This window comes from Pelobates fuscus, chromosome 1 (genome assembly GCF_036172605.1).
Source record: "Pelobates fuscus isolate aPelFus1 chromosome 1, aPelFus1.pri, whole genome shotgun sequence".
In the NCBI taxonomy this organism is placed as follows: Eukaryota; Metazoa; Chordata; class Amphibia; order Anura; family Pelobatidae; genus Pelobates; species Pelobates fuscus.
This window is the reverse complement of record NC_086317.1, coordinates 75,149,819-75,177,554: the sequence shown is the minus strand read 5'-3', so window position 1 is coordinate 75,177,554 and position 27,736 is coordinate 75,149,819. Positions and strand designations below refer to the sequence as shown.

The window sequence follows — 27,736 nt, the reverse complement described above, 5'->3', positions numbered from 1 at the left end:
CATTCACAATTGTGACAATCTTTATAAATACACACTACACTACAGTCACAGAAACACATCCAAACAAACACTAAGACACGACTCACAGGCACTCCCGTGTTCGTATACACATGCCATCAAAATCTAGCCTAGGAGGAGCTAGTAGTGTGGCTTGGGAGGGACCACCAAATTTTGCTTGTGCTCAAGCCCCAGGTGTTTTCAAAACTTGCAACGCCGTTGTGGACAGATCACCTTTCTATCAAATTCTAAAAAAATCGGGGTACATTTGCCATGTATCCTGGTATTTTTGGGCTAATGTTGGACTGGATACATTGACAAATGTCTCCAAGAAACCAGAAACATGTACTAAACTTTTTCTTTTATCGACTCTATAAAACAGTGAAACAAAAATATAAGAGAAAAAAAAAAGTGGAGAGAATGGATGTGTCCTAAAGTGATTACGTAGTTATTTTGTGTTGGAACATGTATATTGCAATTTTAACATGTATTTTATAAGAATGTTATTCACAGAGTCAGGAAACATTCGCTCAATGTACTCTCTTGTATATAGATCTCTCTTTACGTATATCCTGCATTGAAATGTCTATCTGGAAGCTGTGATCTTGAGAATTTCGCATCTGTACTCCCAGATGATCAGAATCCCAGAGCGGAACATAGCTTATTTTTTACAAGTACCATCATACACCTATACATTTGTATATTAGATAGTATTCATTGACAATAAATCTACACTCTCCACTTTTGTTATTGATGAAAAAAAATTATTTTTTCTTGCCAAAAGCTCCGTTGATAATGTAAAGGATCCTCTCTGAAAAAATTGTTACTTGCAGTCAGTTTGACCTTCGCTCCCTGTTGCTGCCATCACTTCTTTTAATGCCAATGTGTACAATCGTTGAAGCAACCTGTGAATAAAATATTTTAACCAAGGTCTATAGAATGCAGTTATATTGAGATGAATGACATAATGTTTTTTATGCATAATTCCCATAGATCTACCATTATCCATGAATTTAACATAAACCTTCTTTGAGTCTGAGGTGAGGTCATTCACCTGTCTTTTTTTTTTTTTTTTAAGTTTTCCTGTCCTATTAAAACAGTACCCCACTCATCAGCTGGTTTTAGTATGATGAACCTTATGTTTTTATTTCTCTTACGGCTACTGCTTTTTCAAATACCCACATTTATCCACTCCTACACAAATATCTTTAATTAAAGTTGGATTTTTCTTTCAATGTATTTTGTCTATAATCAAAATCATCACTATTTTTTATATCGACTTTATTGATATCTTTTGAAAGTTCTTTTTAGAGTATTATAAAGGTATAATTTTCTTACACATTTTTGAAATCCATATAAGGTTTCTAGCGTAGACACGATATTCACACCAAAAGATAAGCAAATATAAAGATTATTATCATTGGGAACTTTTAAATAAATACGCAAGCCCAGGTACATATATTAATTAAATACCTTAAATATGTTCGCACTGGAACATATAGTTTAAATAGTATTTTTAGGAATAAAGGTTGCTACTCTAATTGTATTTCCAAGCAATTCTTTGTGGTGTCTAATGAAATGGAGAATTGGTTTGAAATGTGAGGATCAAGCTGGAGTGAGTGACAAGTCAGAATACATGAGGTAAAAGCTATGATGCTTTGGCAAAATAAAAATATATACATTCTTTAAAAAAAATTATAAATACACAACACAAATAAGTTTTCAATTGTATCTTATAGAGATATAATTAAAACTTACAAACCAATCATAGCCTCAGAATGTATTTAATTGATTCACATATTTTAGCACTGCTTACCTGTCATGCAGCAGTGTATGTCAGTTCTTAATATGGCTTTGGCTAAACAAAAACACAATGAAAAACATGCTCATCCACCAATTTACCCATAATTTTACCAGGATCTGTTATTCACAAGTTGAGGCCTGATTCACATAATTAATGACATGCAATCCATACAAACAACATTAAATTCAGTTTTAGAAATTCCAAGTCATGTTTTTCTGGTGTTATTTGCCACAATCACCATGATGAAGGACAGCTACCATTACCAAACGAGTTAATGCAGCATTCCACCATCTTAGCATATCATCTCTGAGATGGGATTACATGCTAAATTCTCATGAGGAAAGAAACTAGTACTAGTGCAACCATACATGTAGTTTTTGTAACTCTATGGAGATGGCACTGAAGGTGGTACCAAATATATGAGTCCCCATTTAGTTTATGTTTTGTTCTCATTTTTAGGGAAAGGTCCATTATAATCTTCAGTGTCCAGGCAATTGCTTTACTTAAAATGTACATTTAAAACTATGTTTTACTCCATCTTTATACCTCAAATTCCATGTTCTTAACTTCTATTCGCATGCACTACCCTAACCTTATTTGCCAAATCATGAACCCTACCCCAGGATTATTCATCTAACCCTACATTTTATCACAACGTTATGGCCCTATTATAATATTCAAAACAAGCCTAATTATGCTGATCACATGTCTGACCCTGTCTTCATCAACTAAAGACATTCCCTGATTCAAATGTATCTTTTAATGACAAGCAGTAAAGTGAATCACAATCTCATATTGTACGAAATAACATATTGTACGAAATTTTCCTAATTCCATGTCATATACCAGTTTCATACCCACATAACCCACATGTGTATTACTCATGTGCTGCTGCTCCAAGCTTTATACAGCTAATCCCATGCCCAAGGCCAAATTTATTCCCCTGTCCTCAAATTCACAGCAGGATCAGAAGACATTTAATGGAGGGTTTTGTACAAGAGAATTCTATCCCTTGCAGTGTTAAAAACTAATTGAGGGATAGAATGGCAGTATATGATATCATATTCCAGCATTTTGCCTTAAAGGATCACTATAGGGCCAGGAACACAAACATGGATTCCTGACCCTATAGTGCTAAACCCACCATTTAGGTGGCTTGCCTCCCCTTAGCCCCCCTATAAAAGTTTAAAACTCACCTTATTTCCAGTGCCGCGTGGGTCTGCCGGCGCTGGCTCTGCTCCCTTTGTGACATCAAAATGGCCGATTTTTAGCCAATCCAATACTTTCCCTAGGCCAATCAGGACCTCCTCATAGAGATGCCTTGAATCAATGCATCTCTATGAGGAAAATTCAGCTTCTCCACGCAGAGCGTGTGGACGCTGAACGGCAGGGCTGCTTACTGTGCAGCCCTGAGCCAGGAAGCCCCTCCAGTGGTCATCTAAGGAGTGGTCACTTTAATGTGTTCCTAGGGGCAATGTAAACACTGCCTTTTCTCTGAAAAGGCAGTATTTACATGAAAATGCCTGAAGGCAATAATTATACTCACCAGAACAACTACATTAAGCTGTAGTTGTTCTGGTGACTATAGTGTCCCTTTAATATGCTCCTTCGTACATCACTGGTAGAGTCATTGAGAATATAGGCCCCTAATACTGAGTCAGGACTCTAAATGAGAAATTAAGTGGAATCTGATTCATTCTTACCGAACACTTATGTCAAGTCAAGAGCAATGCACTGTTTTTTGGTGATACAGTGTATCAGCTGGCCCAATGCATTCTCTTTTTTTTTATTACAAGTGAATATAGCCCCTGATGGCATCTCGACTTGTTCTCATTGCTCTTTTCTGCTCATTCCTACATTAAGATCTAGTCACATATTTGTATACAGAAGTTAGTTGATCAGTAACAGGAAGTAAAAACATTTGCAAAGGCAGACACAGACCTCAAAATTCCATTAACTATATATTCATAATAGCAACAAACATAGTAACAAAGAAAAAAAAAACTTACCTTGCTTGAGTTTGTTCCTGTGGGGGAAAAAAACAGTAATTAATTAGAAAAATAAATTAAGCAATGTGGAACACTGACATATTGTTATTAATTTTCAATTTTGATTTTCCTGTAAATTAACTTGACGTAGACATCAAGCACAGCCAATCTGTTCCTTTTAACATGCACAATTATACCATACACCATTTACCACAAAACCTGATCAAATATCATTTTAAATGGAGTCATGTTTCATGTTAGTTAGTATACAAACTACAACATATAAGTAGTAATCTCCATGATTTAAAAAACTGCGTATTTAGGACAACATAGTGAATATATTAAATGTAAATAAATAAATACAACCAAGCATAGGCAGGAGAAATTTACATTTAGGGTTATTCACTAAACACCAACTTTTAGAAAATTAACCCAGTTACTATTTGAAAGACCCAGTCGAAAATGACCAACTAGCTATGGCATCAAACTTCCTCAGATTTCAAACTGATTTAATATCATCTGAATTTTGACCACCTGTAGTTGATAAAAAGGTTGAAGGAACGAAATGGAATTTGAAATTGATCAGGTGCAAGCAAAATAGTTTGGACGTGGTTAAAATATATTGGAAAGAGAGGGAATATAAAAGAACATCTGAGACTGAGTCTTAAGGGCAGTGAGGAAATGTCCCAGAGCCCTGGAGATTGATATATTCCACTCACAACATCCTCAGTCCTCTGAAAACTGCTAGATGCAGGTAAATGTATTCAATTTAAAACATGTGCCATGCCACATACTGTCTTATGCTTCTGGGACAATCGTTTCAAGTGATCTTTAAAGGGGTCATTTTATCTCAATGAAGTGGTCTTGGTGCCATGTCCCTGTCATTTTAACCCTACAATGTACAATATGATTGCCCTGCAGGAATGGGCATGTTTTCATTGCAGGATTTTCATGCCTCTAGTAGCAGTCTTCCTGATGTTGGAAAATATATGAGTGGTTTTAAAAATTTTCAAAATGTTCAGAAATCAAAATGTAGTAGCTTTCGATAAGCCTTAAATTGCATTTATTAAATCACTCTGAACTATTAAAAAAGTATTGATAAGCTGTCTTTATTACCTATCGGTTAATATTAAATCAACCTCTAAAACTGAAAGGCATATTTACTGAATAACCCTGATGTAAAAGTAATTCAGCCATAAATGATGCCTATCGATGGTGAACTAGAAAATACTTAAACCTATAGCATCATGGGTGCTGTAGTTCAGTAATATCCAGAGTGTCACAGATGGCTTATTACTTCATATCTACTATGGGTCTACTGAACTAATGTGTCTCAGTCATTATATTTCTTTACTAAAGGAGTTATACAGGTTCAAAAGTACAGAATTACAAAAAAGAAAGAAAGAAGAGGACTCCAATCTGTAATTCTTTGAAGCTGTGATCCAAGTACAAAGATACAGCCATCTTGCTTATAATAGTAGTTTTATTGGTCTGTATAAAAGAGGTTTCCAAAAGGTTGAAGAAGTTGCGAAATTGTGAATTTATTTCCATATCTACCAGTTGCAGACTGGTACTGAAGCAGAGGGGATGGTAAATCCTTTGGAGTTGTTTTTGTTTTTTATCTATCTCATTGCTGTGCAGCTGATGGTTGACAACTCTATGGACTCTTCTCAAATTTTTTAAAGGTTTTTTTTTTTTTATATATATATATACATGGACATAGCGAGGAAGGTTGTAAACCTGAACGAGTAATGACTAGCTGAACAGACACGGATACCATCTCTACTCAAACGTTTATACCACTTAAGGCACAACGATACATGCACTGCTGACAGGACAGGAATAGGTATTAATGGTGCAGTATGGTTGGATATGCTTAACAGTAGATTTTAAGACACTTTTCCACTCTTGGATGCCTATCTAGTGTACGGCTCTCAGCAAATGATGAAGCAAAGAAACACTAGTTCTTCTTCTCTGAAACTTGCTGCAATCTAATCAATGTGAGAAATACTTTATTTGTAAGTATTTTAATGTAAGTCTTTTGATAAGCTATGGACTTGTTACCTGTATAAAGATATTTTGCCAGGTAGAGGAGTATCACAATAAACAAAGCAATGAGAGCTAGCAGCGGCCAATCTTCCAAACTCCACCTTGATGAACCTGTTAAAAAGATACAGTTAGATTTGCTAAACAAAGAAATAATCCTTATCTCCAATAATCTGAAAGTGAGGACACTACGATGAATGCTTTTCAAACAGATAGTTTTCTTCAGATACCCACACTATGTTTATATAAGGAATGTTGTAGAGGTGAATAAAAGCATTAGAGTGACTGCTTAAAAAAAAAAAAATCTCAATGGAACAGGATGGAGGTCTAAATGATGCTCAGGGTTGGATTTTGCCAATGGGGTTATTGTCTGAGGGCAGGAGGAGAAGGCCGACTGGGGATATTTCCCCAGAGGTCCACTGCATACATGATATTTTATATGTTATTTGTGTATAATAATATTATTATTTATATGTTGGGGGATCTGCCTGACAACCCAGACAGTCCCCCTGCAGTTAATCTTGCAATCTGTCATTGCGATCACATGATTCGGATTGGCGGAATTGGCTGCAGGCGGACTACCTCGGCTGTCAGGCAATCAGATCCAGCGAGGTTAGTTTAATCTGGGGAATTTGTAGTGCTCCACCGCCACTGACGTTAGGATGTGTTAATATGCCCTAAAGGATGTGATGATATGTCCTAACAGTGCAAATGGGTTAAAAACAGCAGAGAAAGACATACAAATATATACGGTAGCTGCATATATGTGTATATATACATTGCTCAAATATAAGTAAAGTGGGAGAATTGGTAAAGGAATAAATAAAACTTTAAGGTTTGTGTTTAAATAACCGTTTCTGAACAACATCACTTGTTTTAAGTGTTAAACTCTTTCATATCGATCAGTAGTGACTTTGGACTTGAGAAATAGAGGAAAACTCTCAAAAGCTTGTCTTTTAAGCATTATGTTAGTCCAATAAAAAGGTATCATTGCATACTGCAACACTCTGGTATTTTGACATTATATACCGGTATATGTATATATCAGGAATAGGCAACCTTTTGGAGCTCCAGATGTTTTGGACCACATCTCTAATAATGCTCTTAAAATAAAGGGATACTGTACTGATCCCTCTGCCTCCACCCACCCTCACGCTCTCCCTCCCTGGTAAATAATGGGTTAGAAACCCTTTATTTACTTATCTTATCCCAGCGCCGTCCCGCGACGAGCGGGGTCTAATGCACATGCAATTAGACGAGCGGGGTCTAATGCAAGGTGCGCATTAGACCTCCCCATAGGAAAGCATGGAATCAATGCTTTCCTATGGGGACAAATCTGACACTGGAGGTCCTCATGCAGAGCGTGAGGATGTCCAGCGTCAGATAACAGACCAAAAGTCTGTTACAATTCAAGAAGCGCCCCCCAGTCTTGTAGACAGCATCTGAGGGCAGAGTTAGTGCTGCAATGTAAACAATGCAGTTCTCTGGGTGCAAAAGGGACACAGCACCCAGACTACTTCAATGAGCTGAAGTGGTCTGGGTGCCTACAGTGTCCATTTAATCATGGGAGTCTGCAACATCTGGAGTACCGAAGCTTGGCTACCCCTCGTATATATGTACAAATGCATGTATGTGTTCATATGTATGTCTGTGTATATATGTGTGTATGTATAGCATGGGGGATGCATTGAGGATACTGGTTTTGAAGCAGCAAGGAGGGTAAATCCGGTCCTGATGATGCTTATTGCCATTTTCAATTTATTAGAGGCTGAGATCCAAGGTGAATTATCCAACTAATTGATGCCAATAGCTGCCATAAAATGAATTCATATACTACTGCATGTTCTTCTAACTTGTAAGCCCTTTTATATTTAGATAGGAAGAAAAGGGGACACAAATGCTTACAAATAGGTTCTTAAAGAAAGACTTGGCAACAAAAGTGCTCTATAATTAGAATTTTAGTTTGCACGTCTTTCACGATTAAATGATTATGTTAGGGATGCCTTCAGATCTTGCTATCCAGACTTATACAAAAAAAAGCCCTATTTAAAATGGACTCTAATAAGAAATCCTTCAACTGGAGACTAAAACAGGAAAAGGACGTGAATGGACTATGAGTTGGTTACTGGCAATAAAGGCTGTTGGATAGGAGAAAGTGGGAAGTGTTCTATTTAATGACATATTTACTTAAACTGCTCCTACGAAATAACTCTCTTTGCTTGACTTGTACTACTCTATATTGTACAATGAAGATCAGCAATTCCCAATATAATGACCTCATGAGCTATTTAGACTTGCAAAACAGTAGATGCATTCATAATGTACCTGTAACAGTGATCTTCACGCTTTTCCTAATAGCGTGTGTTAGACTTAAGTGCTCCACACGGCACGTGAAAATAACTCCATTATCCTTGGGAGTTGCTCTGAACATAAAGAAGCCTGATATGCTGTAGGTACCATCAATGTTATGCTTGTGGCTACTATGCATTATATTCTGAATTCTGATTGGCAGGAACGATTGACGGTGGTCTTCTCGCAGCCATTCAATGTCCACATCCAGTGGATAGTAGTTTGACGCAGCACACAGAAGCTTCTTCTCTTCTCCCTCTTCTAACACAAGAGATTCAGCATTTACATGAACGACTGGGGATTCTGTTAAAACAAAATAAAAATAAAACAACAAAAAATGCATTTAATTCATGTCTTAAGTGTACTTTGTTCTGCAATACAATTGAATAATTTCTAGCAACAAAAATATTTCAAGTTTACAAAAACAATTATTTTTTATTTTTTTTTGCTCTGGGCTTTTAAATACTACTTAATAAATAAGGCTCACAAGAGCAAAACCCGCATTGCGGGTCCAATGTAATACATGCAATATAGTGCATAAGTCTATCATACGTCTGTAACCAACCTCGAATTCTGTTAAAAACGTTAGACTTACAGTATTTAGGAAAAATAGTAGTGTGTATCAGTGTTCTGTCACAAACATGATAAAAGTAAACATTTGTATTGTAGTGAACAGAAAATATGTACAGCTCATTTATAATGCACATTATTCATAAGGAATCATAAAACTATGAGATATGGTGACTTGACAACCAACTTTTTTGGCCCTAAATTTGGCAAACTGGATGTCAATTAACAGAACCAAGTACCATAAACACTTTAGTGTTTGGAAGTGATTATGGTGCCTTGAGTCTGTATGTGCAGTGTTTTGCTATAAAACACTGAACAAACACTATTTTGCTGGTGGAGATGTAATTCCACCTCCAGCAGTATCACTGGGGTAATATTAGCCAGCCCAAAACAAGATTTCTGAATTGGCTCCTGTCTATTCCAGGAGTAGGCAACCCACGGCACTCCTGATGTTTTGGACTGAACCTGCAATGATGCTTTGCCAGCATTGTGCTGAAAGATCATTAAGGGAGGTGTAGTCCACAACATCTGGAGTGCCGTAGGTTGCCTACCCCTGGTCGATTCTGTGCATATTTCAATGCACTCATTATCATTCAATGGTTGAGAGCAATCAGCTGATTCTTTCAGTCAATGAATGGTTGGCTAGATCATCATATGTCTTCTTCAGCTCTGCACCCAGCACCAGAGGACACTAGGTGCCCAGTCTCTGTGTTACTATTTCAACTTCTAACATTACAAGCTTTCACCAAACATGTTGCAGCATTGTTTACATTCTCCACCAATATTTTCATTTGAGTAACAAATTTCAACTAGGATATGTGTGTTCCAGAAATACATACCCACAATTTCTAGGTGTATCTTTTGGTACCCGTAAAGGGAGTCCACAGTCACAGAACAGGAGTAAACTCCCTGGCTTTCCAAATCCACATTTCTCACCAAGATGGAAGCATCCCCCTTTGGCAACTTGTCTTCCTGCATGACAACATTTTTGCTGTGGTATTGTACTGATCTTGTAGATCCCAAATAAGAAACTAGTTTTATTACTTCCCGGCCCTTCTTTTGGAAGGCCCAAGTAACCGTAACATCTGCCTGGTGGTCCACAGAAAAGGTACAGTCCAGGAAAACATCTTGCTGTAGCTTTGACCGGACTACAGGAGTCTTGGTAAGTATTGTAAAAGCAGCTGCAAAACAGAATATAGTTGGCTATGGTACAGAATCTTAGATTATATTTTCCTGATCAATCATGGCAGCATTTACTCATGGGTTAGCTCCTCCCCTCACAGCAGAAAGGACAGGAAACAGAACTCTGAAACTGGTATAAATAGATCCTCCCCCTTCCCATCAGGCAGTCTTTTTTCCTGTCCTTCACAGCAGTTTGGAAGGAGTCTGCTTATGCAGGCCTAGTTTTTTCTTTTATGCTCACCAGGCAATATTTTTGAAGCCCTGCCGGGGTTCAGCCTCTAAGCCCTGAAGACCCAGCAACGCACTATTGTAAAAGTGGCTAGACTGGGTACCCCCTTTAGTGACCGGGGGTCGGACCCAACCTCTCCCTCAGGGGATGAAAATGGTCCACTGCATGCCAGGGTTCAGCCTCTTATCCCTGAAGACCCAGCAACAGGCCAGCTTGGGTACCCCCTCAGGGGATGAATGTGATATACTGCCTACATGAAGCCAGGCCAGGGTTCAGCCTCTTATCCCTGAGGACCCAGCAAACAGCACATCTGTAAAGGTTGCCAGCCTGGGTTTCTACTTCAGCAACCAGGGGTCTGTCCTATCTCTCTCTGAAGTGATGACAGTAGTCCACTGCATACATGAGGCCCAGCCGAGTCTAAGCCTTTATCCCTGAAGACCCAGCAAACAGCACATCGGTAAGAGTTGCCAGCCTGGGTACCTCCTTGAGTATCAGGAGTCTAACCTATCTCTCTCCCTGAGAGGATGACAGCGGTCCACTGCATACATAAGGCCAGCCGAGTCTAAGCCTTTGTCCCTTTAGACCCAATATACAGCACTTCCATAAGGTGACTACCTGGGTATACATATTCTATGTATTCCACCTTGTCTGGGGTTTGGTTAAACCTTCTTCCACTGGTGATGATGAAAGGCTTATGGGGTACAGATGGAAGCCTATAGTTTAAACAGTTTAGGCTGTCAGTTGTTCAAATCCCCATTTTGCCACTGAAACACAGGCCTGCAACTGTTCAGGTAAGTGCATTAGCAATTTAGATTAAATCTAGTATAGGCACCTGGGTCTCTGTTCTTTCAGTCCCTCCCAGCTGCTTACATTAGGCTTCCTTCTAACAAATAGGTCACATTTAGGAGGTTTGTGTGGTGAGCATTTAGGTAAGTTTATACATGAAAGAATGCTTGGTGCAAAAGAGTGCTGATAATGCAAGGAGGCATTGTGCAAAAGAGTGCTGATAATGCAATGAGGCATTGTGAAAAAAGAGTGCTGATAATGGATATCCTGGCTGTATAAAGTCTGCTGGAATTCCACAGTCCTGAAGACAGAGAAATATCCAAGGTAAGAACTTTCCTGGATAACTGATTGAAGTACACACATATATATGACCGGTTTTAAAAATCTAAGTCCATACACACACTTGTTTCTATCAAGGCATGTGGCATTGATTGCTGTTATCTGTGCATTATTGCAAAGAAGCAGGCTTTTGCAGACAGTGGAAGAATATACTGCACAGGAGACCACTCGGTCTCAGTATCTGTACACGAACTGGTTTCTGTTACAGCATCATTATGTTTCCAATATATGCTTTATGTATGAATTGGTCTGAAGACTCTGCCTCAGTGTGTGTCCAGTATATGCTTTATGTATGAATTGGTCTGAAGACTCTGCCTCAGTGTGTGTCCAGTATATGCTCTATGTATGAGTTACTATGAGGACACGGCCTCAGTATATGTGTCCGCTATATGCTCTATGTAAGAGTTACTGTGTGAACACTGCCTCAGTATAAGTATCCACTATATGCTGTATGTATGAGTTAAGAGGACATCACCTCAGTATAGGTATCCACTATAGGCTCTATGTATGAGTTGCAATGAGGTCGCTACCTCAGTATATGTATGCAATATATGCTTTATGTATGAATTCTATGAGGACACAGCCTCAGTATATGTATCCACTATGTTGTGTATGTATGAGTTGATCTGAAGACTCTGCCTCAGTTTGTGTTCTCTATATGCTCTGTGTTGCTGTGAATTCACAGCCTCAGTATATGTACTCTACGTGCTTTATGTGTAAGTTAGAGACATTGCTTCAGTGTATCTGTTCACTATATGCTTGATGTATTAGTGGAAACACAATATAGGTGAATGAGACACATCCTCTATATGAATCCAATCTAATACAAGTTCTATGTGTGCTTGTTAGTCACAATCACAACCTCCGTATATGTGTGAGGAATAATATGTGCATGAAGCTCTGTTAAAACACAGCCGCAATTTAGCTCACTCATATAATCTTACTATGTGTGCAGGCATAGTGTCACTGTATATAGCAGAGGTAGGCTATGTATGATTACTGTTTAAACAGACTCAGTATATGTGAGTGGTATATTATGTGCATGAAGCTCTTTTATACACAGCCTCAATTTAGCTCACTCATATAATCTTACTATGTGTGCAGGCATAGTGTCACTGTATATAGCAGAGGTAGGCTATGTATGATTACTGTTTATTCACTCAGTATATGTGACGAAATCTCTATGCATAAGGTGCTGTTAGCACAGCCTTGGTAGATCTAACAATACAAATGATCTAAGGTCTGTTTTGAGCGGAGATATAATACAGCCCAATTCTAGCAAAAACAATTGTACTGGGTAAGTAACTATTGCCTACTGTGGATTTTCCATTTCAGTTTTTAAATGAAGTAAATAAGGGAACATACTGCTTTTGGTTTTGTATTAGATTCCCTCTCCCACAGGTGTTTCAGGATATGCAATTAACACAGTTTACCACTTCAGATAGATTGCAGGTGTTTCTGAACCTGTCTGAGTGCCTCTTCCAGGAGAGAAGGAGATCTGATTTCCAAAATGGAGCATGGTAATGTTTAACATTATTAATGTGGTTTGGTTTTTTTTTTTTGTGTACACACCTATGTATACATGAGACCATTCTACAAAAGTGTTTCTATTGCCAGGTATCATCTCCTCTCTGATCAAGATAGGAATTTTTTTTGTTAAGTTTGGTGGCAGGGTTAACCTTTAGATATATGCTGATTACTGTTGCACAGCTTAGTAGATCATGCTGGTTGCAGGAGCACAAATTGGGCTATTAATTGATCTCATAAGTAGGTAACTCTGAAACAATTACCTGACTGTTTTCTCTGGTATATTTCTTTTCTTTCTTAAATCTAATTTAAAAGCTGTTAATATTGGCCTTTTCTTTCACCTACTCTAAAAAATTCTCCTGGTCTGGTTTATACATTTTATTCAGTATTCTCCTTTATTACTTGGGGACCTGAATGTTTGGCAATCCCTTAAGTATATGTCAAGGGTGGCATGCCTTTGATTCTTAAGGAGTTAATGTTCAGAATTTTCTCACAGATTCCCCTGTTGTGAAGGGGAACATTATAATTTCCTTTCTGCAATAAAATGTATTCTTTTAGGCTCATATGCTCCAGGGGACTTTGATACTGAGTATTGCAAGTTTTTAATTGACATTGGAAGGTCTTTCCAGTTCCTAGACCATTCTACCAGGCTTACTATTTCAGATAAAATTCACCTGCTACCAGAACAATGGAGGAAATCCCTGAACACGTAGTTCCATTATGGACCTCTCTTCTGATATCCATGGGGATTCTTCTAGGTGTCCTTTATATCTGGAATTTGCAACCAATGTGTGACTTTAAGTGGTTGATTCATCCTGCATATTATAAGGTAATGCAGCTTGCTGATGACAAACATTTGACTGATTTTTACATGGTCTCTGTACCTAGATCGGTATAAGTTATGGTCACTTCTAACATTGCACTGATTTAATACTTGTGGATTATATGCTTGGTTTGGTGTTGATATCTTGCAGATAAAACCAACTGCTTATTATCACCACAGGCTCTGCCATAAGTACTTCATCACTATCTGAAGATAAGGTAAGAGTAAGTGTGCGATTGTTGGTTCTCATAAGGATAACTGAATATCTTCTACTATCCTGTTTTTTATGTCTGTTGCCACAATGTATCATGTGCCTATTGCATATCTCCTACTCAGGTTGCACAACAGTCTCTAATAAATTTGATTATGCTCTTTGGCATAATCTCTACTATTTGCAACAATATGTTTATCTTTGAATGTAGGTACTGATGTGGTTGGCCTACATTGCCTACTTATAATTTAGTAGTTACCACAAATTCTACGGTTCATACCGATATTCCTTTTTTCCTCAACTAATCTGTATATGATTCTTTTTGCCTTTGCCTAGTAATGTTATTGGTTTATACCTCTCCTGTAACTGATCATTACTGTATCAATTCATCCACGGTGTGTAGTATTGTTGTGAGTCTGATTTTGCAATTTATATTCATTGTTGCAGTGTTTTTCATAACCGGCTCTTATTTCTCTACTAGGCTCTGCCTCTTTCTGACAGGCAGATATTGATTTGTTTCCTGTATCTACAGGTAAGTAGTTCACTAGGCAAGAGGACGCAATGTGAATTGCCTTTGATAAAAACATCCAGAAAGTAGTGTAATTCTCCCACGTTAAATATCATGGTGTGACTGTTCTCATCCAACAGTGTCTGATTGTTCCAGTATGATTTCTGGAAGTTAACGGTTTGTCAAGGTTCTGATTTGATGATGCCATCCATTTGGTTTTAAATTTATATCAGAGAAGGACATTATCCTTTCTTGTTGACATAATAGATCTATAATTTCTAGACCGTGTCTGGGTTTCATGGAGGTTCTCTAGACTAGGCTATCATGGCCTTAAAACCTATTTGGCTCTATGTTTATTCAGGATATTTCAGACATTTGAATGCCAGGAGGTTGCTGACCTTGCAGCCTCTAGGGTAAATTGACTTTTCTGAGCAGATTTTTTGGCAATATCCTATTGATTGCTTGTTTGGCTTTTTTTAAAAAGTCTTCTAAGGTTTATGCAGCTCAATAATGGTTTTTATAGCTATTAGCTGTTTTGAACTCTGTCCCTCCCTCGATATGTATACTGCTTGGGTAATCCCCATGAGTAAATGCTGCCATGATTGATCAGGAATAAGGAAAATTGTTTCATACTTACCGTAATTTTCTTTTCCTGATCATTATTCATGGCAGCATTACGTTCCCACCCATATACTATAAGAGTTGTGAAGCTAGTTACAAAGACTGCCTGATGGGAAGGGGGAGGATCTATTTATACCAGTTTCAGAGTTCTGTTTCCTGTCCTTTCTGCTGTGAGGGGAGGAGCTAACCCATGAGTAAATGCTGCCATGAATAATGATCAGGAAAAGAAAATTACGGTAAGTATGAAACAATTTTCCTTAATAGGAACTTAAATAATTAAATAAATAAATAATTTACCTTGATTTTCGAATATTTCATATTTTTTTTCTAGGCACCACTTGATTTCCCTAAAGTGTATGTATTTTGTGTCCTGAGGAAAGTTCACAGTTGTGAACTGAAACTTTGACCACTTGGATTAAATGCCTATTTTTTCATGTTGAAGTCCTTGAGTGCTGGCTTTCTTTTTGGAGACTGTATTTGTGTGCAGCTGAGCACCGGGCCAAGACTTGGAGGAGAGCTGCAGTGCAAAATTCCCATCGTATTGTATGTATATATATATATATATATATATATTACACAAGATCCAGCGCACTCACCTATCCACTAAACAGCAACTCCAATGTTGACAGATTTTATTAGTTTTTTTTTTTTTTTTTAAAACACCTAATCTATATATATATATATAGAATTCAAAAAATGTCAGCGCTATATATGGTAGCCTATACAATGAGGCAACCTGTAACAATGTGCAGAAAAAAATCGTCAACCAAAATTCTGTGAGTTCAATAGTAAATAGATAGAAACACTTAAAATCCCACAGTAGTCTAGATTTATGCACTAGAAATATATAAAAACTTGTTTAAGAGTCCATATAGTCTTATAAGGGAGTCTTGAAGGGGTTAATCCTGTGTTGAGATGGGAGATACACTGTAGCTTTTACCTTTAAAAGATACAAAAGAAAACTTTCATAGTGTAAAACCGTTTTATTAAATCACAAGATACCCTTCCCCCCAAATAGGAACCCTTACTTGAACAAGTTGTGATAATTGTTTCCAATATATCACGAAAAACACTTTTGTAAAATCAGAGGCTGTGTAGCCGTTTACCGTCCGCTGCTACTCAGTGGTTTCAAACTTCCCGCCCGATCTCAGCGCTGATACGGTGGGTATTCTCCTGCAGCTTGGGAGCGTCAGTGTGTGGACGATGGTAAACCGGCTATAAGCATCAGACCTCTGCACCCGATATCACATCAACGCGTTTCGCCCCTTACACCGGGCTTTGTCAAGATAGTGAATCGGATGAGAACGGCATCTTTAAATACATTTTCTCTTGATCAGCTAGTCTAAAACTGCTGATCAAATTAATAGTCTAAAACATATTCAAAGTGGAGGATGAACAGTATCCTGTCATTGTTTAGCAATTTAGAAATTTAAATCACATTTACGTATTTCATATCGATAAAAATATTAAATCACATCTAAAATCATAACGGAGGAGACATTATAGTGCAAAAGATTATGATAACATCAGGAACAATGAAATACATTATAAACTGAAACATGAAGTAAAGAATTTAATTCTTCTAGACATTGTTAAAAAAATATATCAATTTCGAAAATCATGCTAATGAAAAAGTATTAAATATAAAACTGGAGTAGTGACATCTAATGTCTCTATCGATCTTTCAGAGGTGTACATATGGTAAAACAGGAATTTCTGTACCCTTAATAACAATACTTAACAGGAAAAAAATTACCTATATGCAAATGAGGGGGAACACAAATCTCCGTGTAATGATAAATCGTTATTCATTCTATCCAAAGAAATTTGAAAGGGTCTTTGAAATGAGGAAATGGAAACCATAGATAATTTAAAATAATTTCTCAGAATGGAATAGAATTTCCTTTATGGACAATTATTCACCAATGACTCGCCTTAAGTTAAAAGGTTCCAAGTCTATGTGCCTTATATACAGGTTAGTTATAAAATATTTACAAGTTCTAGATCCACATTTAAACCCCGGGGGGCCAAAGATTTCAAATTAAAAATCCACAGCATTTCCTGATATATCAATCTCTGGGCTAATTCTCCCCCTCTCCATGGAACATTGACCCTTTGTATTCCACAGAAAGTAAGACCACCCGGGTCACCCCCATGGTGTTCCATGAAGTGCCTAGATACAGAATGTTTCTCAAATTTCCTCTTTATATTGTATATATGCTCATTAATTCTCGTCTTTAACATTCTCTTAGTTTGTCCCACGTATTGTAGTCCACACGGGCAACTTAAAAGGTATATCACTTGTTTGGAATGACACGTAATACACTCCTTAATGCTATACGTTTTCTTGGTAACTGAGGACTCAAAGGTAGAAATTCCTCTATATGGGGGACCTGTGGTTTTACATACATTGCAGCTCCCACACTTGAAAAAACCTTTATCTGTATTCAAAAAATGAGTTATAGGTTTGGTCTGTCTATAACTATGCACCAGCTGATTTCTAATCGTGGGTGCCCCCCTAAAAATAATTGTTGGTTTCTGGGGTAAAAGTGGGGCTAGAATAGGGTCTTTATGCAAAAAGTGCCAGTGCTTGTGGATTGTTTTCCTTAAAAGGTGTGCGTGACTACTATAGTTAAAAATAATGGGACACTTAAGGTTCTGTGGATTCTCCTTGTCTTTCTTAGATGGGTTTATAAGCGTGGTTCTCTCCAGAGTCTTCACTCTATTAAGTGATAGTTCTAGAAGTTCAGGTTCATAGGCTTTTTCTATAAATTGTTGTTTAACTTGTTCTAGCTGTTGTTCACATGTTGCAGGATCCGTGCAATTCTTCTTTATTCTTTGAAACTGACCATATGGGACATTGGTCAACCATGGTGGATGGTGGCAGCTTGTTCTTAGGATAAAGCTGTTAACGTCAACCATCTTGAAGAAGGTTTTAGATTTTAAGATTCCTTCCTCCACATAAAGGACTAGATCTAAGAAGTCCACATTAGTGGCACTATATTTAGAAGTAAAAACTAAATTGGATCCGTTTTGGTTCATGTGATCCAAAAATGCGGAGAGTTCCAGTTCCTCCCCTTCCCAAATGAAAAAGCAGTCGTCGATATACCTCCTATAGAGGACCAGGTTCGTCACCCATGGATGGCCGCCCCATACGTTCGTGTCCTCCCAATCTGCCATGAACATATTGGCATAACTGGGTGCGAACCTGGTCCCCATAGCGGTCCCCGTGACTTGTAGGTAGATCTCATCATCATGCCAGAAAAAATTATGGGTCAAAATAAAATTAATACACTCAATTAAAAACTCGACTTGTTCCATTTGTAGTTCTGAATCCCTGTACAAAATGTTCCTAATTGCTTTTAATCCCATCTCGTGTTGAATGACTGTGTACAACGATGTTACGTCACAAGTCACCAGCCAGTAGTTCTTTTTCCAGGTTATATTTTCTAATAAGCGGAGTAATTCACTACTGTCCTTTAGGTATGATCTAGTGGTTTTAACTACGGGTTGTAACAATGAATCTATATATTGGGATAGATTCGAGGTCAAAGACCCAATCCCTGAAATAATAGGTCTACCTGGTGGCCTCGTCATGTGCTTATGGACCTTAGGAAGGAAGTAAAAAACTGCCCTCCTAGGATGTAGATTGTGGACAAAGTCGTATTCTTTCTTAGTCAGAATCCCCATATATTCCCCTCTATCTAAAAGTGATGCAAGTCATCCGATTCACTATCTTGACAAAGCCCGGTGTAAGGGGCGAAACGCGTTGATGTGATATCGGGTGCAGAGGTCTGATGCTTATAGCCGGTTTACCATCGTCCACACACTGACGCTCCCAAGCTGCAGGAGAATACCCACCGTATCAGCGCTGAGATCGGGCGGGAAGTTTGAAACCACTGAGTAGCAGCGGACGGTAAACGGCTACACAGCCTCTGATTTTACAAAAGTGTTTTTCGTGATATATTGGAAACAATTATCACAACTTGTTCAAGTAAGGGTTCCTATTTGGGGGGAAGGGTATCTTGTGATTTAATAAAACGGTTTTACACTATGAAAGTTTTCTTTTGTATCTTTTAAAGGTAAAAGCTACAGTGTATCTCCCATCTCAACACAGGATTAACCCCTTCAAGACTCCCTTATAAGACTATATGGACTCTTAAACAAGTTTTTATATATTTCTAGTGCATAAATCTAGACTACTGTGGGATTTTAAGTGTTTCTATCTATTTACTATTGAACTCACAGAATTTTGGTTGACGATTTTTTTCTGCACATTGTTACAGGTTGCCTCATTGTATAGGCTACCATATATAGCGCTGACATTTTTTGAATTCTATATACTAGGGCATGATCATTAAGGAGTTTTGCTTTATGTCTAGCTGCTAACGTTTATACCACTATTTTTATTATTTATTACTTTTATTACTTGTATCTTGTTTGTATTTACTTTTTTAAAAGGTGCGCTCTCCTGTATTTTTCAAATCATTTATTTCTCATTCCTTAAAGGGGAAGAGCAGCACCTAGAGACATTATGTCTCTTTTTACTTATAGAGATCAATGCAAAATTGATTTAGCCTTGAAACAAGATGAAGCACCATTATTAAACAAAGACAGTATTCATTGGAGGAAACATATATTTTTATTAGAGAAATGCATTATTAAAGAGATGAAAATTAAGCTAGAAATAGCTGCATTAGAGAAATATTGGGACAACCGTATTATACCAAGGGGCCTAAGATTGATGCTTCAATCAGCAGCTGATAAGGACGACATTGAATTTAATGTGGTCTGGGATCGTATTTTAGATCACTGCTCATTTGAACTCATCAGCCATATTATCTGTAAAAGGAAAAGAATGCTTACTAAGTTAGATGAGGAAATAGGCAATTTGAAGGAGATTTTAACACCATATCTGGAACTTCCAGAATGTGTTTTATTAATGGAAAAAATAGAGAAAAAGCTGGATAAAAACTTTGAAGAAACCATTAGTATTAAGAGAAAGAAATTTGAGAGGGATCAACAAGATTTCCAGGAGAATAGGGTAAGGAATTACCACAAAAAGGGACAGGCACGTAATACCCAATTCCCCACTTTTTATAAGAAGCGCACAGAACATGATACCAGGGACACACATAACCATCATCAAAGAGATGGTGAATTTAAAAGAAATTACGATCATCATGAGATGCCTAGATCGAAACAATATAAACCTATCCCAAAGACACCGAGAGAGAAAGGTTGGACTCTGGTGACCAACAAAAAACGGAGGAATTCCTCTAGCGTCTATTCTAAAGCACCACAACCACAACAGAACACCTTTCCCAGGGTAGAGCACATGTCCAATAGATTTGAAGCATTATCAAAAAAAGATGATGATACATTTGATAAGCCTAACAATCACCCTAACCACATTGGGGGGAAAGATTTTTTAGGATCACGCCATTTGTTCACGAACCCTCGTTTTCAAAACCAGAAACCGAAAGAACGATTAAAGAGACCACACAGAGGGGAAGCAGAGGAGGAAGAGGAATACAGAGAAGAAAAAAGAACAAAATGGTAGAACCAATGGGGATCTTTAATCTGTCTAAGACTGAACTGACAACAAATCAAATCAGACTTCTTAACAAAGGTTTGAAATATGCTCCCGCTACGAAATCTGATCCTTTTACTAATTTTTTGGATGTCCAGAAATTTATGAGGACTTTAAACTTGAAACGTTTTTTTTCAAATAATCCCTTTAATACCAATGTTAAGAGACAAGATAACAATAATTTTTTCCTACATACATCTCTCCAACAGAAATCTAAATTTTGTCCGCCGAACCCTCCAAGTGCACAAATGAGTGCATTCAGCATAGCGGTGTTGGAGGATTTAGAAAAAATTCCCAACAAAATCTCAAATAGGCACCACAACCTTACAGTGGAGGAAAGAAAAGCCTTAAAAGAATTGCGTGACAATAAGGACCTAGTGATCAAACCCGCAGATAAGGGTGGGGGGACAGTTTTAATGGATGTAGAGTACTATGAAATGGAGTGCCTCAGATTATTAAAAGACACAAGCACCTATAAACCATTGAACAAAGATCCTAGCACTGAATTCCAAGCTGAACTTGCATCACTTTTAGATAGAGGGGAATATATGGGGATTCTGACTAAGAAAGAATACGACTTTGTCCACAATCTACATCCTAGGAGGGCAGTTTTTTACTTCCTTCCTAAGGTCCATAAGCACATGACGAGGCCACCAGGTAGACCTATTATTTCAGGGATTGGGTCTTTGACCTCGAATCTATCCCAATATATAGATTCATTGTTACAACCCGTAGTTAAAACCACTAGATCATACCTAAAGGACAGTAGTGAATTACTCCGCTTATTAGAAAATATAACCTGGAAAAAGAACTACTGGCTGGTGACTTGTGACGTAACATCGTTGTACACAGTCATTCAACACGAGATGGGATTAAAAGCAATTAGGAACATTTTGTACAGGGATCCAGAACTACAAATGGAACAAGTCGAGTTTTTAATTGAGTGTATTAATTTTATTTTGACCCATAATTTTTTCTGGCATGATGATGAGATCTACCTACAAGTCACGGGGACCGCTATGGGGACCAGGTTCGCACCCAGTTATGCCAATATGTTCATGGCAGATTGGGAGGACACGAACGTATGGGGCGGCCATCCATGGGTGACGAACCTGGTCCTCTATAGGAGGTATATCGACGACTGCTTTTTCATTTGGGAAGGGGAGGAACTGGAACTCTCCGCATTTTTGGATCACATGAACCAAAACGGATCCAATTTAGTTTTTACTTCTAAATATAGTGCCACTAATGTGGACTTCTTAGATCTAGTCCTTTATGTGGAGGAAGGAATCTTAAAATCTAAAACCTTCTTCAAGATGGTTGACGTTAACAGCTTTATCCTAAGAACAAGCTGCCACCATCCACCATGGTTGACCAATGTCCCATATGGTCAGTTTCAAAGAATAAAGAAGAATTGCACGGATCCTGCAACATGTGAACAACAGCTAGAACAAGTTAAACAACAATTTATAGAAAAAGCCTATGAACCTGAACTTCTAGAACTATCACTTAATAGAGTGAAGACTCTGGAGAGAACCACGCTTATAAACCCATCTAAGAAAGACAAGGAGAATCCACAGAACCTTAAGTGTCCCATTATTTTTAACTATAGTAGTCACGCACACCTTTTAAGGAAAACAATCCACAAGCACTGGCACTTTTTGCATAAAGACCCTATTCTAGCCCCACTTTTACCCCAGAAACCAACAATTATTTTTAGGGGGGCACCCACGATTAGAAATCAGCTGGTGCATAGTTATAGACAGACCAAACCTATAACTCATTTTTTGAATACAGATAAAGGTTTTTTCAAGTGTGGGAGCTGCAATGTATGTAAAACCACAGGTCCCCCATATAGAGGAATTTCTACCTTTGAGTCCTCAGTTACCAAGAAAACGTATAGCATTAAGGAGTGTATTACGTGTCATTCCAAACAAGTGATATACCTTTTAAGTTGCCCGTGTGGACTACAATACGTGGGACAAACTAAGAGAATGTTAAAGACGAGAATTAATGAGCATATATACAATATAAAGAGGAAATTTGAGAAACATTCTGTATCTAGGCACTTCATGGAACACCATGGGGGTGACCCGGGTGGTCTTACTTTCTGTGGAATACAAAGGGTCAATGTTCCATGGAGAGAGGGAGAATTAGCCCAGAGATTGATATATCAGGAAATGCTGTGGATTTTTAATTTGAAATCTTTGGCCCCCCGGGGTTTAAATGTGGATCTAGAACTTGTAAATATTTTATAACTAACCTGTATATAAGGCACATAGACTTGGAACCTTTTAACTTAAGGCGAGTCATTGGTGAATAATTGTCCATAAAGGAAATTCTATTCCATTCTGAGAAATTATTTTAAATTATCTATGGTTTCCATTTCCTCATTTCAAAGACCCTTTCAAATTTCTTTGGATAGAATGAATAACGATTTATCATTACACGGAGATTTGTGTTCCCCCTCATTTGCATATAGGTAATTTTTTTCCTGTTAAGTATTGTTATTAAGGGTACAGAAATTCCTGTTTTACCATATGTACACCTCTGAAAGATCGATAGAGACATTAGATGTCACTACTCCAGTTTTATATTTAATACTTTTTCATTAGCATGATTTTCGAAATTGATATATTTTTTTAACAATGTCTAGAAGAATTAAATTCTTTACTTCATGTTTCAGTTTATAATGTATTTCATTGTTCCTGATGTTATCATAATCTTTTGCACTATAATGTCTCCTCCGTTATGATTTTAGATGTGATTTAATATTTTTATCGATATGAAATACGTAAATGTGATTTAAATTTCTAAATTGCTAAACAATGACAGGATACTGTTCATCCTCCACTTTGAATATGTTTTAGACTATTAATTTGATCAGCAGTTTTAGACTAGCTGATCAAGAGAAAATGTATTTAAAGATGCCGTTCTCATCCGATTCACTATCTTGACAAAGCCCGGTGTAAGGGGCGAAACGCGTTGATGTGATATCGGGTGCAGAGGTCTGATGCTTATAGCCGGTTTACCATCGTCCACACACTGACGCTCCCAAGCTGCAGGAGAATACCCACCGTATCAGCGCTGAGATCGGGCGGGAAGTTTGAAACCACTGAGTAGCAGCGGACGGTAAACGGCTACACAGCCTCTGATTTTACAAAAGTGTTTTTCGTGATATATTGGAAACAATTATCACAACTTGTTCAAGTAAGGGTTCCTATTTGGGGGGAAGGGTATCTTGTGATTTAATAAAACGGTTTTACACTATGAAAGTTTTCTTTTGTATCTTTTAAAGGTAAAAGCTACAGTGTATCTCCCATCTCAACACAGGATTAACCCCTTCAAGACTCCCTTATAAGACTATATGGACTCTTAAACAAGTTTTTATATATTTCTAGTGCATAAATCTAGACTACTGTGGGATTTTAAGTGTTTCTATCTATTTACTATTGAACTCACAGAATTTTGGTTGACGATTTTTTTCTGCACATTGTTACAGGTTGCCTCATTGTATAGGCTACCATATATAGCGCTGACATTTTTTGAATTCTATATACTAGGGCATGATCATTAAGGAGTTTTGCTTTATGTCTAGCTGCTAACGTTTATACCACTATTTTTATTATTTATTACTTTTATTACTTGTATCTTGTTTGTATTTACTTTTTTAAAAGGTGCGCTCTCCTGTATTTTTCAAATTATATATATATATAGCAGAAAGTAGATGGCTGCACTCACAGTCTTCCAAATAAAAATTAACTTTTAATATAACATTTTAAAATTAGGATCAACGTTTCAGTCCTCTCCAAGGACTTTCATCAGGATCATCACGATCCTGATGAAAGTCCTTGGAGAGGACTGAAACGCTGATCCTGATTTTAAAATGTTATATTAAAAGTTAATTTTTATTTGGAAAACTGTGAGTGCAGCCATCTACTTTCTGCTATTTATTTTGGAGCCCTGGTAGTGCACCCGGCTAAGAACATATTTTTTGCAGCTTGAGTGCAAGGTATTGTAGCCTTTTTATATATTTTATACAGGGAGTGCAGAATTATTAGGCAAATGAGTATTTTGACCACATCATCCTCTTTATGCATGTTGTCTTACTCCAAGCTGTATAGGCTCGAAAGCCTACTACCAATTAAGCATATTAGGTGATGTGCATCTCTGTAATGAGAAGGGGTGTGGTCTAATGACATCAACACCCTATATCAGGTGTGCATAATTATTAGGTAACTTCCTTTCCTTTGGCAAAATGGGTCAAAAGAAGGACTTGACAGGCTCAGAAAAGTCAAAAATAGTGAGATATCTTGCAGAGGGATGCAGCACTCTTAAAATTGCAAAGCTTCTGAAGCGTGATCATCGAACAATCAAGCGTTTCATTCAAAATAGTCAACAGGGTCGCAAGAAGCGTGTGGAAAAACCAAGGCGCAAAATAACTGCCCATGAACTGAGAAAAGTCAAGCGTGCAGCTGCCAAGATGCCACTTGCCACCAGTTTGGCCATATTTCAGAGCTGCAACATCACTGGAGTGCCCAAAAGCACAAGGTGTGCAATACTCAGAGACATGGCCAAGGTAAGAAAGGCTGAAAGACGACCACCACTGAACAAGACACACAAGCTGAAACATCAAGACTGGGCCAAGAAATATCTCAAGACTGATTTTTCTAAGGTTTTATGGACCGATGAAATGAGAGTGAGTCTTGATGGGCCAGATGGATGGGCCCGTGGCTGGATTGGTAAAGGGCAAAGAGCTCCAGTCCGACTGGTTTGGGCAGGTATCATCAAAGATGAGCTTGTGGGGCCTTTTCGGGTTGAGGATGGAGTCAAACTCAACTCCCAGTCCTACTGCCAGTTTCTGGAAGACACCTTCTTCAAGCAGTGGTACAGGAAGAAGTCTGCATCCTTCAAGAAAAACATGATTTTCATGCAGGACAATGCTCCATCACATGCGTCCAAGTACTCCACAGCGTGGCTGGCAAGAAAGGGTATAAAAGAAGAAAATCTAATGACATGGCCTCCTTGTTCACCTGATCTGAACCCCATTGAGAACCTGTGGTCCATCATCAAATGTGAGATTTACAAGGAGGGAAAACAGTACACCTCTCTGAACAGTGTCTGGGAGGCTGTGGTTGCTTCTGCACGCAATGTTGATGGTGAACGGATCAAAACACTGACAGAATCCATGGATGGTAGGCTTTTGAGTGTCCTTGCAAAGAAAGGTGGCTATATTGGTCACTGATTTGTTTTTGTTTTGTTTTTGAATGTCAGAAATGTATATTTGTGAATGTTGAGATGTTATATTGGTTTCACTGGTAAAAATAAATAATTGAAATGGGTATATATTTGTTTTTTGTTAAGTTGCCTAATAATTATGCACAGTAATAGTCACCTGCACACACAGATATCCCCCTAAAATAGCTAAAACTAAAAACAAACTAAAAACTACTTCCAAAAATATTCAGCTTTGATATCAATGAGTTTTTTGGGTTCATTGAGAACATGGTTGTTGTTCAATAATAAAATGAATCCTCAAAAATACAACTTGCCTAATAATTCTGCACTCCCTTTATACCCTATATATATATATATATATATATATATATATATATATATATATATATATATATATAGGGAAGCAAAAACCAAAAAGGTTATGGTGGGGAAAAAAATGTGATTGAAAACCCCTTCCACCTTCAGGTGGGTTTTCAATCACAATTTTTTCCCCACCATAACCTTTTTGGTTTTTACTTCCCAAGCACTACCAAGCCACAATAAGCAAGCCAGTAACCAAACTCATGCTGATGATTTGCAGTAACAATGAAACAGCTGTCCATGAGTGGTTTACTGGCTTTGCATCTTTTCCCAAGTTCTGTTTCAAAGCTGGTGTATACAGCAAACACAGACTCAAAGGAATCCATGTTTAAAATGGAATGAGGCAAAAATGTGATTCTTTGTTAAACTAATTTGCATATGCCCACCCAAAATCCTTTGCTGTAGTAACATCACTGCAGATTTGTAATTTCTGTGGGAAAAGCAAGTCTTATGGCTTGACTGGTGTGCAGATTTTTGTTTAACATTGTAATAACTATATTTATATATATATATATAAATATACAGGGCCGGCCTTAGGGGTGTGCGAGTTGTGCACAACTCGCACACCCCTAAGGCCGGCAAAGCTCACACATGGCCGGTAGGGATTAGACTTTTTTTTAAAAAATCACCCAACTATGCGATGGGGCAGAGCTTACCGTGAGGCGGGGATGGGGCTTGCTGTGTGGCAGAGGCGGAGCTTAAAAGGACGGCTGGGACGGAGCTAAATGTGCCGGGTAACTGCAGCATGGGAAGCAGGAAGGAGTCCCTGCTTCCCCAAAAAACAGTCTCCAGGAGCTGCACTGCCTCCACTCCTCCATAAGGAACAGAGGTAACTATGTGTGATTGTCTGCCTGTGTGTGTGTGTGTGTGTGACTGCCTGCATGTGTGTGTGTCTAACTGTGTGATTGTCTGCCTGTGTGTGTGACTGCCTGTGTGTGTGACTGTGTGATTGTCTGCCTGTGTGTGTGACTTCCTGTGTGGGTGACTGTCTGCCTGTGTGGCTGTCTGCCTGTGTGTGTGGCTGTCTGCCTGTGTGTTTGTGGCTGTCTGCCTGTGTGTGTGTGTGTGTGTGTGTGTGTGTGCGGCTGTCTGCCTGCCTCTGTGTGTGCATGTGTGGCTGTCTGCCTCTGTTTGTATGTGGATGTCTTCCTCTGTGTGTGTGACTTTCTGCCTCTGAGTGTGTGGATATCTTCCTGTGTGTGTGGATGTCTGCCTGTGTGTGTGTCGCTGTCTGTGTGTGTGTGTGGATGTCTGCCTGTGTGTGTGTGTGGCTGTCTGCCTCTGTGTGTGTGTGGCTGTCTGCCTGTTTGTGTGTGTGGCTGTCTGTGTGTGTGGCTGTCTGCTTCTGTTTGTGTGTGGATGTCTGCCCCTGTTTGTGTGTGGATGTCTTCCTGTGTGTGTGGATGTCTGCCTGTGTGTGTGTGACTGTCTGCCTCTGTGTGTGTGTGTGTGGCTGTCTGCCTCTGTGTGTGCATGTGGTTGTCTGCCTGTGTGTGTGTAACTGTCTGCCTGTGTGTGTGCGTGTGGCTGTCTTCCTCTGTGTGCATGTGGCTGTCTTTCTCTGT

At 38.3% G+C, this 27,736-nt stretch overlaps 1 protein-coding gene across 2 annotated transcripts in view; it reads right to left on the bottom strand.

Annotated features, from left to right (window-relative positions):
- Positions 1–464: 464 nt before the first annotated feature.
- Positions 465–27,736, bottom strand: part of LOC134587522 (tapasin-related protein-like) — a 48,463-nt gene continuing 21,191 nt past the window's right edge. For both annotated transcript variants that reach the window (XM_063443950.1, XM_063443961.1), the window contains exons 4-9: positions 9,594–9,935; positions 8,161–8,487; positions 5,854–5,949; positions 3,811–3,827; positions 1,814–1,855; positions 465–902 (exon numbers count right to left, since the gene is read on the bottom strand). In XM_063443950.1, coding sequence (XP_063300020.1) covers positions 1,841–1,855; positions 3,811–3,827; positions 5,854–5,949; positions 8,161–8,487; positions 9,594–9,935 — 797 coding nt within the window. In that variant the 3' untranslated portion in view covers positions 465–902; positions 1,814–1,840. The remainder of the gene's footprint in view (positions 903–1,813; positions 1,856–3,810; positions 3,828–5,853; positions 5,950–8,160; positions 8,488–9,593; positions 9,936–27,736) is intronic.